This window comes from Zonotrichia leucophrys, chromosome 2 (genome assembly GCF_028769735.1).
Source record: "Zonotrichia leucophrys gambelii isolate GWCS_2022_RI chromosome 2, RI_Zleu_2.0, whole genome shotgun sequence".
Classification (NCBI taxonomy): domain Eukaryota; kingdom Metazoa; phylum Chordata; class Aves; order Passeriformes; family Passerellidae; genus Zonotrichia; species Zonotrichia leucophrys.
Window position 1 is genome coordinate 68,784,737 of NC_088171.1, and position 12,835 is coordinate 68,797,571.

The window sequence follows — 12,835 nt, forward strand, 5'->3', positions numbered from 1 at the left end:
GCAAGTTTTAAGCACAGTTTATTGATTTCAAGCAATTGCCGCTTCTCAACATCCTCCACCCACATTACAATTTTACACATGCTGTAGAAGATCCCTCTATCTCCAGCAGTATCACAGTCTGGTCTGCCTTCTGTATGGGGGTCAATATACACATAAAGGTTCTTCAGATGTTTAGTGCCACTTACCCTATGTATGGAGATAAAGTATTATTAAAAAGGTTTTAAAGGAATCATTATCTTCTATTAAAAACTCTTGAACAGTAATTAATTTTTAAACTAAGTAGTATACACCAAGGTAATAAAAACATATTCTAACTCCACAGGGCTGGAATCTTGTTTTTTTGGAAGGCTTGGAAAACTGAGTCTGTTAAATGTGAAGCTCCTTGTCACCATGAGGGAGAAGGAAACAGAAATCAGCACAGTAGATTTAGCCAAACTTTCTATAGGTAGGACCTCTAGCAAAGACAAATTAAAAATTTATGCTCAGGAGGAATAGATAAGTTATCCTCCCTATTAGATAAGCTGAGAAATTTTTCACCTCTGTTGCACAGCTGTTCTCTTTGCACCCAGCCACATCCATGAATTCAGCTGCCTGTAGGGGCAGCCACAGCTACTCAGAGACCTCAGGCTACAGGGACAGGCACTGCCCAAAACTGGAGAGGGGCCTTAACTGTGTCAAAAAATCCTCAAGCCCAGAGGTTTTTGAAGCCAGAACTAAAGTTTTCTACTGCTGTCAACAAGAGAAGTATCAGCTGGATGGGGGACTGAAATCCACTTGTTTTCTAAATAACCCCTGCCAGCTATTCTCTGTGAGGATAATTAAGTTTGATAGAATTGAAATAAATAATGAAACTACTGAAGTTAAAGAAAAAAAGCACATCACCTGCTTAAATGTTTTCTGGTTAACACATTTACATTAACCAAATATAATGGCCTGTTTTTTTCCTAAATATAATAGATTTTGTACTGCTCATTCTATCACTTTATGAAAACTACATTTAAAGAGTAATGCTAGTTTACCTGCATTTAATTGCAATAAAAATCTCTTCAACCAGAAACAAAACAATCTATGTAGTAAATTTTAATACAGCAAGTATGTTTCAGGAATTATCAGTAATGCAGCAGTGTTAATCAATTCTAAATTGAAATGCTGGAAACTAAAAGATTAAGACAGAACTAGATGAAGAGTATTTTTCATATCTTTTATAGGACAGAAACCTTTGTTCATGTCTTCTGGTAGCCTTCATCTTCTTTTGAGCTGCACCTACAACACAAAGAACAAGTAAACGAGCAACTTTATGCTTCTCCAGAGCAGCTTAAAACAATTCTGTAGGCATTAAGGGGCATCTTTTCTACTGCTTTGTTTCTGTATCACCAACTCATTTCATTGTTTCATATTCCTATTTTAGTAAAGTACAAAGCAACAGAAAGAATAAGCTATTACTACATCTGTGTAAAAGTGCCCTCAGACGTGCTGCCTCTGTCGTAAAAGTGCAAGTTACACTTGCTGTATTTAACTAGCAAGCAACCAGTGCTTCACTAAACATGAAAGCTAACTTCTTTCATTTCCTGTATGGAAAAGATACCTCAATATGTAGAAATAGGGAAAGGTTGGTTTCTATTAGGGATTTTACAGTATAAATTGAGAAGAGACAGGTTGAAGGCTCCAAATAGGTATACAAAATCACCCATCTCCTGCTTGTTTTCGTAGTTAGTTCATTACACCTCCTCGGTGGGGTATTCCCCACCAGCAGAATGACCTGCTTTGTGGCATTTTTCCTCATTCTTGAGTGCACTAAGAGTGCATGACTGTTGCCATTATGTACCTAGATGGATACAAAAATCCTTCTTAGTTCAAAGTATTATAAAGTACGTGAAACCAGTGGGGTTTTCACAGCCTGTCAGAATATATTAATAAAAAAATGAAAAGATGAACTTTTAAACATTGTCAAAGAGAACATTAAAACAGCAGTATGGACCTGCAAAGGTTGTTTCTGTTTTCCTCACCCTGTATAACCAACTCAATTGTCTCAAGCTCTTTTAACTTGTTGCTAAATGTTTATCTACACATGCTGTCAGAAATAACCTTGTTAGGAAGGTGAAGTTGGTGTCTCAGCAAATCAGACCCATGGAGTAGGCGTTGAGTGGCCTGTGACTCGCTTTCCTTTTTTCTCTTTCAGCACCATCAAAAAGGAAAAGTGAGAAAAACAGCACAAACATTAGTTAAAGCCTGAATTTAATCCCATGTCCTACAGGAATAATTTCATTACAATGAAAGCAGACAGACAGTATCTGTAGGGTTTTTTGCTTTGTTTTTAAGCAGTGATAATTATATATCCAATTAATATAGCCTATAGCTCTCCCAAAGATCATAACATTTAATAATCCCTTTAATTAAATGATTAATTGGAAATGCAGGGGCGGGTCTTAAAAATTACCTGATTTACCATCACTGAAGACAGATTCTTTTAAAAATGGCTACAAATGCCTTGTTCACAAAAGACTTTATTATCTAATGATGCATACTGAAAACATACAGAAATCTGCATGGTCCACTTTACATGCAGCAGAACAATCTTCACTTTACAATAAGTAAGTGTCAACTGTTTTATGCAAGAGACAACACTTTAAAGTCACATTTCTTAAAGAAAAGCTTCATTTACAAAAGAAATAAAAGGTAAAGAAGCAATTACCGCTTTTAAAAAGCAGCTGCTTTGTTCAAGAGTGGAAGGTTTATGCCTGTATTGAAAGACAACATGATCACAAATAATGAAAACAATGAACAAATGAAACACTTTTAGCATAAAGCAGTACACTTTCAAAATGACATACAAATAGTTAAAAATTATGTTGTCTATCTATCCTTTAGATATAAGGTCTTTCGAATGAGATCCCAACATATGTAATTACTAAATGAAAACTCTTCTGTAAGTATTGGTTCTATGTCATAGTGAACTGTATTTAACAAAATGTATACAAAGTCTATAGCAAGTTGATTAAAAAAACTAAAGTAATAAGAAACAGTACACTGAAGGCGCTCTATCCATCAAGTGCGCTCTCTCCCAGTTTTAAATGTGATGAACAGAACAGAAGTTGTAACTATGCCACGGTTGCAATGCCAGAAAATAAAACAAGATCATTTCTCAAACATGCAGGGAATTCTGCCACAATGCTATTGTCTCTCATTTGTCAGTTGTTCCAGTAAAATAACAGCTTAAACACCGGTGATGTTGATGGGTTAGCTTACCTTCAGTGTACTGAAAGTTGTACACAACCTGCTTTAAAAGAGGAGACCATCCCTGCGGGCAGGCTCAAGAAGGAACAGACCCCCTTCGGCACTGACTACACCAAGGGCATGCTGCTGTGGCCTGCACACACACACCTAGGAAAATGTGAATATAAACAGCATTTATGCTGGCCATTTTGTAAAGACAAAAATGAAGCCAAGTCTGCTAAAAACAAATCAACCACCCAGTATTACTGCTCTCTTTTTTTTTTTCTTTCTTTTTTTTTATAACAGATGCTTTTTTCTTTTTATAATATATAGGAACTGCAACCATATACATTAGCATTGTACTTTTGTGCAGTCTTGGCAATTAAAACAGTTCTACAGTGAAAATTTTCACATAAGACACAAAACAGAATTACTCTAACATTTCTAAAAGAAATATCGGCCTTGATGTTAATTCAAATGTATCATTTCTTCCTCAACTTTGCAGGGGAAATATTTATGTTTATATACATTAATAACTGCTGTGAAATTTCTTCAGTCTTTGTATCTTAATTAATCAAACCCTTTGAACTTCTTCATCTGGTTTAAATTTTCTCCTGGATGAAGGCGTGCTGCAGAGCCTGGTTGATGCTAATCCGTTTAGCTGGGTCTAGCATTAGAATCTGGTCCAACAAGTCCTTCAGCTGGTGCACTTTTTTACGCTGGTCTTCAGGGAGTCGTTGGCACCCAATCAAGTCTGCTAATAGGTCCTTGGTTGGATTAATGGTGCTCATAACAGTTACCTTCTCCTACAAACAGAAATGGTAGCCTTGTAGAACAGTAATGCACAAACCCCTTATCCATCCCTTCTACAGAGCTTCAGCAGCAACTTTGCAGCAGGCTGGTCTTGTACCTGAGCAGCAACACCCTGCCCCCACATGGCCTCACAAAATCGTCATGTGCAGAGAAAAGAGTGGAAAAGACACTGTGGAGGGGGAGCCCACAAAAACAGGTTCACACATGAACCTAACATCCCATAACTCAGAACATGGAAGTCCACATGGAAAGTTCCCATATCTGACCACTATTTTGTGATTATTAATATTAATATTCTTAATAATATGTCAAAATGATACCAAAATTAATAGTGACTTCATACAATATAACTATATCATACAAAACGTCCTTCTACAAAATAAAGGCAGAATTTCTTTTATTAGTAGTTCAAGGACAGATTATATGGAGATACCCTGTATATCTACCAGATACAATTTAGTTTTCTTAATTGTGTTCCTACATCCTAGGGAAAAAAAATTATTTGGCCATTTTATAACTATGTAATCTGTCCATACTGCTGCAAAAGGACTTTTTAATAGCTTATAAAATCTTGTTTTTAATTAGGAAGTCAAGGTACTTTTGAAAGACCATGTAGTATGAAATCTTGGAAAAAGTGATGAGTTAGTCAACATATGGAGGACTTAGACTTACCCTTTCTGTCACTTTATCTACTTCTATATACATAAAGTTGAGATTTTGATCAAAGTGCTGATCTTTGAACACACCTTTTCGAATCATCTGGAAAATGAGGAAGAGGCAAGAGTTTCAGGCAAGTTCTCTGTGTCTTACACATTTCATAATTAACATCAATGTCTATTAATTTGCTAACATATGTAATTTAATACCAATTAAAAAAACCCCAAAGGACAGGAAGAGGTGTTGAGATTGAATACCAAGATACAGTTCAAACCCTTTGAAAAAGGACACAGTATCTTTCATTGACTTACGCATTTTTTCAGGTCAGTGATTAGAAGGTTTCTGTTTTCACTTTATACTTAGTCTATGAAAAAGAAGCTGTATACTTTCACTTCATAAGATTTTAAATCAGTATAAATTACACAGTCAGAACAAAGTCTACTATTTACTGTTAAAGAAAGATGTATATGATAAGAAACAGAATTCAAGGAGAACAAAGACTGTACGTTCTACTGTACATTACAGCAGTTTCATATACTAAGTACTTATTTTTCTTACCTTGTTTGGCATCTTTCCTTTGAGATCCATGGCAAGTTTCAACATATGATTATTGGTTTTGCCAGGAAACAGTATTTTTCCTGTATAAAGCTCATATAATGTGCAGCCTACAGACCACATATCTATACCATAGTCATAGATTTTTCCTATAACTGAAACAGAGCAATTCCAGTTAATTCCATACAGGTAGACTTTGATATAATATCACAAAAGCAGATAAATGAAAAAATTCTGATTTGTGAACTATACTGGTGCCACTCTTCTTGGGAATAAAAAGCTACCATAAAAGAAGGACATAAACCTTTCAGCTTTTGAAGTAGCCCTATTTTAGAAAGGGAGGATTTTACCTAACACCTAAACTGATCAGCTTTAAATGTACAAAATCCAAGAAGTCAGAACAATACCTCTAAATTGAAACATAGCTATAACCCATCAGAATGACTTCTCACTGAGCTGATCGCCAACATACATCAAGAGTCACATGGATGTGCCTTCAAAGTCTGAATTTTTGACAGCCATTGTATTCTCAGAGTCATGTTTTGCTAAGACTAGAGAATAAATTCAAGTCAAATTTTCATCTGCTAATACTGGCACTTGCTGGCAAGTGATAGATGTAGCTAATTCAAAATGCACTTACTGATTTCTGGAGCTCGATAAAATCTACTAACTAGATAAGGTGTGATGTCATTATCTGCAACATGTGAAGCTGAGCCAAAATCACAAAGCTTTAGTATCGTTTTAGACTCGTTCACCTGCAAGTTAAATATAAATATCCATTAGCTCAAAATGAAAGTGAGAGTTAATGTCTTCAGACCCTACAAAATACAAAAAAAAAAAAGTCAGTTTCATGTACTTTTCAAGAATGTACAAAACATCCTTGGCGGACCCAGATATTCTTCTCATCTCATGCTTACATAGATTTTACTGCTGAGATAGTAATAAGAAAACATTTCAGATAAATTAAAAATCTGAGTTTGTCACAGGGATGATGTCCAACAAAACCAAAAGAAACCACTGGATTCCTCTGATGCAGCTCTCATGCCCTACCAGAAAAGAGGCATTAAAGACCTTTCCCCATCATCTCACTCACATAAACAAAATATCCATTTCAGACTCAAACAACCTGCTTCCATTTCACAGAAAGCAAGAACATCTCTCAACTATTGATGGGAAAATTTGAAGGGAAATTTTGAAATAATTCTCCTGTAAGACAACGTCCTGCTTTGGAAAGTCTGCTTTCTATAAAGACAGGAGATTAATGTTTGTTTGAAAAAGATTTTATTTAGAAGCTGTGTTGTATTGCTTTCTTACTATTTATACCACAGTATCATTTTATATCAAAGTGTGAACCCTTAACATTTTCAGTAAATTTGACTTCACCTAAACTAACAGAATGATATGAATTTCAAATACTTCATTTTACACTACAGACTATGCAAAAAAAGTTTTAATTATTTGTTACTTACCAAAATATTATCTGGTTTAATATCTGCATGTAGGATATTGCATCTTTTAAGAAGTTTTAAAGCCAGGAACAACTGCTGGCTGTAGGAACGCACAGCTTTAATGTGCAGCCCAACATCTTTCCCATACTTCTTCAACACCTCTCGTAAATTCATACTGTTAAGGGAAAGGGGGAAAAAAAATAATTGGAAAAAGCTTAACAGAAAAACTGGCAGTGATCTCCTAAATTCTACAACAAACTTGAACAAACCAGTTAGCTTTACATATTTTTTGAGAAATGTAGCATTCAACATTCCACTCTGTGAGCTACAGAATTAAAATAAAAAGGCTGGTCATCAGATCTGTCTTATGCTGTGTAATTACTTACTACACTGGACTTAGTTAATTCAGATTATATCTTTTATCAATATTTATATGAGAGGATTTATTTGCACACAAACAGAATTTTCTTAACAACCGTAAACCCTTTGTACTAATTTTCTCCAGAAATAAATGAAAAAGGAAGCACACAAAAGATAAAAGTTGAGATTTTTTTTGGTGACCTAAGCAGCAGATAAAAAGACCATCATTCCAAGACAAAAACATAACTGGACATAAATAAGGTAAAAGTGTGTTATCAAGATAGTGTAGCACAAGAGAATAATTTGTTCTACAGCTTATTAATGAAATATGATAGTAATCTCACAAAATTTGCATTGTTGTAGTATACAACTTATTATCACCCCAAATATGGCAAAACTTAAAATATGACATACACAAAAAACTTAGGATTTGAACAACTGATGCCTCTAAATAGGAATGGGGACTAAGGCAATTAACACATCTGATCATAAAACAATATCTACAATCAACCTGTCACAAGAGCTTAATTACTTGAACAGAAAGTGAGCATGCAAGAATCACTGTAACAGCTTTCTCCCTAAGGCTGTTACTGTATGTACTCTTTACAGAATGTACAGCATTTCTTCAGTCTCTCTGGGAATGCATCTTAACACAAACCCTTAAAATGAAGAATTATGAAAACGAATAGAAACACTGACATAAATCATTACGAGGAAAAAATCATTAAGAGCAGTACTAGAGAGATGAACCATCTTTAGTACATTATATTGTTTCAAATATTTTCCAGGCAGAAAATTCACAACAGTGCTAAAAATAAATCAGAAATAGTCCAGCAGTCTGAATTTGTGCCCACAGACAATTTTTTTTTTTTGCTTCAAAGTTCCTTGCATTCTTGAATCTTGGCACAAGATTCAACAAGGTATCTCAACAACAGCCAAAACCAGACAGGTAAAGAACATACAGTAGTACTTTACCTTTTACAGAGAACCCCAAACATTTGTCATCTTACCTGAGTGGCTCAAATACCAGACAAAGATGTTGTTTGTGGTAGAAATGCCTGAACAACCGTAGACAATGAAACTTGTCATCAGGATCAGCATCATTGAGCTTCTTTAAAAATTCCAGTTCTTTTAGGCCAGTTTTTTGCCTGAAAACAGAGAAATGTGACTCTGAAACAAAATCAGTTAGATTCTAGTATCTTTTTAAATCTAAACATTCACTTGTGTGGCTATAATTATCCAGGAATGAGAAGTATCTTGTCAATACTTAATGTACCACAGCTGAAAAACCAAAATCACAACAATGGTTTGCTGTCAGTGACTACACACTAGGTAAGTTTATTTAATTCCTGGATGTTCACTGTACCTTTGCAACTTAATTATTCTTTCCTCATTCTCAGCTGCGTCTAAGGCTAAAACTGGATTTTGTCCTGTAACGTGACAAATTTCAAACATCACCCACTTGAGAAGTTTACTTGTTTAAAAAACTGCTTCAACACATACAACAGTATTAAAAGACAAACTGAACTGACTATGGATTCAATTACACATACAAGCTTATTACCTATACAACTCACCAAACAAAAACAGCTTATCAATCTCCCTTTTGCCTTTAAAACTTTTCTGGATACTTATTCATGTAACTAAAACAATTCCAGTTATATACACAGTAAGACAACTTTTAAAACTTCCAAGGTAAAATACATGGAAAAGATTTTCATTTAAGTTGTCATTAACAGAAGAGGACACAAGAAATTACTGCATAAATACTGCAGCAGATGGTGAAAACAAGTACTGTAGACAAGTCAAGTCCTCAAATGCCATAGTTTAAGAGATCTTACTTGTTAATGTTCACTCATTCTGAAAGACCTCTTTTATTTTTGTATTTCAACAGTGAGAGTACCATCTCTTTCTATGTATTTTATATACATGCAAATGTTTAGAAAATATACAAAAATAATTACATCTATGAAGATCTTTTTTAAGTTGCAGATGATTGACTGGGATGCAACCCACAGCCTGCCAAATAGATTTGGTCCATCAAAATAAAATTTTTACACTTCACAACTCCCCCCTCAAGAAATGTAGGGCTCATAATTAGCTGCAACCTTGTTTCTTGTTATCAGTGTTCCTTCAGTTTTGCAAATGAGAAAGTGCCTGACAAAAATGCAAATAGCCTTCTTGCTGTGATAGCTGTAAAGAAGTGTGGGTACATAGTCCTGAAGCGCTTCCCATTGTCTGGCTCATATTAGCAGAAAAGGCAGGAATCACAGCTGTGATCTGTTACTTCACTTGAAACAGGGAGATTCAAATCACACTACGAAAAACTTCCAACTATTCCACATGCTTTATTACCATCAAAAAGCCCCATTACTTACATAAGTTCATTGTTCCTGATGATTTTCACTGCTACTTCTTGGTTTGCTCTGGCCATGTCCCTGGCTCGCACCACGTTGCTGAAGACTCCCTGACCAGTGTAACCATAGACATTGTAACGTTTATCTAGAACTTCACCTATATTAACACCTGAGGGATACAACCAAGCAAGTTCAAGTTACGAGGGATTAACATAATGGAACTTCTCAAGAAAAATAAACCACTCTCTATCATTACAAAATATGAGGGCAAATAGCAAGATCCTTTCATTTCATGGTGTACAATGTTTTGTATCACCTAGCTTTGTGGAAATTATGGGGAACAAAGGGTAAGTCTCTAAGTCTGGAGTCCTTTCAAAACTGAGGTTAAGACCTGCATGCTTGTTTCATCCATTACATTACACACTCAGAGAGGGATCTGGGATACATCTACATTAGAACAACATTTCAATATTTTTATACATGAGGACCCTCACTCGGCACCCTCACTCCACCTGTCCTTGCAGACAGACAAACACAACTTACGGTAATAGCCTTCTGCATCTGTCCAGTTATCCCTGAGATTGGGGTTTTCTTTGAAGTCTTTTCCAAACCCAGCAGCCCTTAGACGAGCACTCTGAAATAAAAAGAAAAGTGACAGCTTTGGCTTGTGTGCTCTGTATTTTCCTTTGATGTTTACTTCCCAAAGCCCTTTTTCCCTACTGAAAAACTGTTCTCTCCACAACACAAACACACTTATCTTGCAGGAGAGAGAAATAATGTTATTTACATACCAGTATCTAAAGACTGATGCAAGGAAAGAGGATGAGATCCACCAACAAAATTATTATTATTATTATTATTAAACATAAATGGGCAAAGTTTCAATTAATACTCACAAGGAATTTATGTAAGTCACGTCAGAATGCACATTTTAGACCATCTAAGTAGGACTACTTATTTACAGTAAGTTTATGGAAAAAAAGTTCAGCAGTTTGCAAGGAAAGCACAACTGTTTAAGCTCTGAATTTCTGTTCATTACATGCCACTTGTTTCATACTGTTACACATACTACCATAACACTTCTACAACTGCTGTTGACATCTCTTAACAGACTGGACAGTATTTTAACCACAAATTCAAAACAGTGAGTAGTAAAGTTTATTTTCAATTGAACAACAGTTTCTGGAAGGGGGAGCTGCTCACTTACAAGCCACATAAATCCCCACTTGTAACTTCTGAACTTCTAAAAATGCACCCTCACACACACACTACCCTTCAAGTATTCATCTTTTTCCAGGTCGGAGGTATACCAGAGTTATACATAGCCTGTGTTATATCTGCCAAAAAAATTCTCCAGTTAATTTTGGTTTAAGTTAAGAAGAAATTTCTTTAGTTATTTCTCAGTGTTGTGCATCAGCTACAACACAGAGGATTTATAAAGAGTGGCACATAAAGTCTCGAAAGTAGTCACTGGACTGCCAATATCTGAGGGTCACCGCAGCATATTTAGAGAAAAGCTAATGAAAAAGTGTTAAAGTAAAACCAGGAAATGTATCTCTTCATGCCAAAAAAACTCCAAACAAACCACCAGATTACTCCAACATAGCATCATTAGCCAATTACAGTATTTTACACATTTTTTAATTTACCACACATGAATCTCTAGAAAAAGCTCATATTTAGAACATGCAACATGGTAACAATAATACAAAGCTGAACTTATAAATAGATTCATGTTTTTACCATGTGCCATTGTATTCAAACAGCAGGTAAATTCCCCAATTGCTAACTCTGGTAAAATTGCCACTAATTTCAGCAGGTTTTATTTCACTGAAATATTAATGAAGAAGCACTTTGCCTGCCTTGGCTGACCAAAAGATTAAGAACATACAAGTCACTTAGCAGCACATGCTTTTACAAATCAAAGTTCTCACAACCCTCAAGTGACAGTGACTCTAGCAAAAATCAAGCAGAAAAAACCCCCATACATTTCATCTCCAAGAATTACCTACATCAAAGTATGCAGCAAACATATCATCTGATTCTGTGAACATATCGGGAGCTAGCAGCTTCTTCTGAGATGAACCTTAAAATGAAATTCAGATTACTCAACATGAAAAAGATGTCAAATGATAATTCTGTTGCCAGTATAATTTGGCACATGGTATCTTTACAACATAGTCTAAGATCAGTACATCAGCAAACAGGTAGCTCTACTAATGTTTCTAGCAAATACCATTTCACATTCTAGAATATAAAACTCAGACTAGTTAAGTTCTTCAAACAACTCAAATTTATACCTCTTTAAAAAACTATGTGCAATAGCTTTCAAGTAAACATAGCAGAAAGAAAAAACTACATACTTACATGCTCCCTACAAATAATGACTATATATATATATATATATATAGGTGTAGAAAGAAGTATAAAATTACTATGTGTCTATATAAAAAAACACAGTCATGTTTTCAATACACAAGTTCAGGCTTTTCTGCTAATCTTGAGATATTTTACCAAAAGCCAAAGTTGTAAAGCCTAGAAATTCTTTGTTTGGAAAACATTTTCTCCAACCCTGCTAAAAAGGACCCAGCGTACAGCTTTTTGTCAAACACAATGTTTACTATTGTGTTAAAGAGAAACAGTTTTGTTATGGGCAAGATAATCCCTTTCTCACCTTTTAATCATCTTTAAATCCCAAAGACATTTTACTTGGTTGATAAGATAAAAGCAAAGAAATATAAATTAAGTACACATTAGTAAAAGCAAGCAAACTTCAAACTATTTCATTCATGCACACATTATGGCAGCCCTCCATGAACATGGTAAACTGGAGACCCTCCCTTCACTACGCAATGAAGACAAATAAACAGTTAATTCAGCTTGGAGGCTTCAGGTCCCGTGATGCACAAGCCCCTTCCACACCAAATAACCAGACTAAAATCTGACAGCATAAAAAATCATCCAGCATGCTGATACCACTGTTTCAAGGTACAGAACTGTCACCTGACACTTATGGGGAGGCAGTTAGTGCCACTCTTTTGAGCTGCAGACTCTCCTAGAAACTTCCTCAAGCTTTCCTTAGTTCCAGTTACCTGTACTGGGCTACAATGAGTTATTGACTAGTTCCTTAGCAACTTACTACTCTGGCCCCATAAGAGGTCAGGATAGAAATAAAAATTTACTCTTACAGAGGAAGATAACCCACTGGTTTCAGCTGTTGTTACAGCCACCTCCAACACAGAATCCTACCACCCAGATGTGAATGTAACTTTAAAAATCTTTTTTACATAGGGAGAATGCCTACATAGTTAAGACTTAAATTTTCATATGCTTTGATAGACAAAATTAGAGCAGTACATGCTTTGACAAAATAGGAAAAACACACTGTCTATTAGACATCATAAACCTAAACTTGTGGTATGCAAAGAAAGC

The 12,835-nt window shown here is 35.3% G+C and overlaps 1 protein-coding gene across 5 annotated transcripts in view; it reads right to left on the bottom strand.

The window, feature by feature from the left end:
* The window catches only part of PRP4K (pre-mRNA processing factor kinase PRP4K), a 25,054-nt gene continuing 12,219 nt past the window's right edge, over positions 1-12,835 (bottom strand). Inside the window, exons 7-19 of one of the 5 annotated variants that reach the window (XR_010439171.1) lie at positions 11,416-11,489; positions 9,947-10,037; positions 9,425-9,572; positions 8,057-8,194; positions 6,708-6,861; positions 5,879-5,993; positions 5,242-5,393; positions 4,699-4,785; positions 3,247-4,019; positions 2,693-2,738; positions 2,086-2,172; positions 1,218-1,263; positions 1-186 (exon numbers count right to left, since the gene is read on the bottom strand). Coding sequence is in view for 1 of the 5 variants with exons in the window: in XM_064705352.1 (XP_064561422.1) it covers positions 3,816-4,019; positions 4,699-4,785; positions 5,242-5,393; positions 5,879-5,993; positions 6,708-6,861; positions 8,057-8,194; positions 9,425-9,572; positions 9,947-10,037; positions 11,416-11,489 (1,163 nt within the window). In the remaining 4 variants the exon portion in view is untranslated. Of the gene's footprint in view, positions 4,020-4,698; positions 4,786-5,241; positions 5,394-5,878; positions 5,994-6,707; positions 6,862-8,056; positions 8,195-9,424; positions 9,573-9,946; positions 10,038-11,415; positions 11,490-12,835 lie in introns of all 5 variants that reach the window. The other 4 variants (XR_010439170.1, XR_010439168.1, XR_010439169.1 and 1 more) reach the window with 4 other exon arrangements.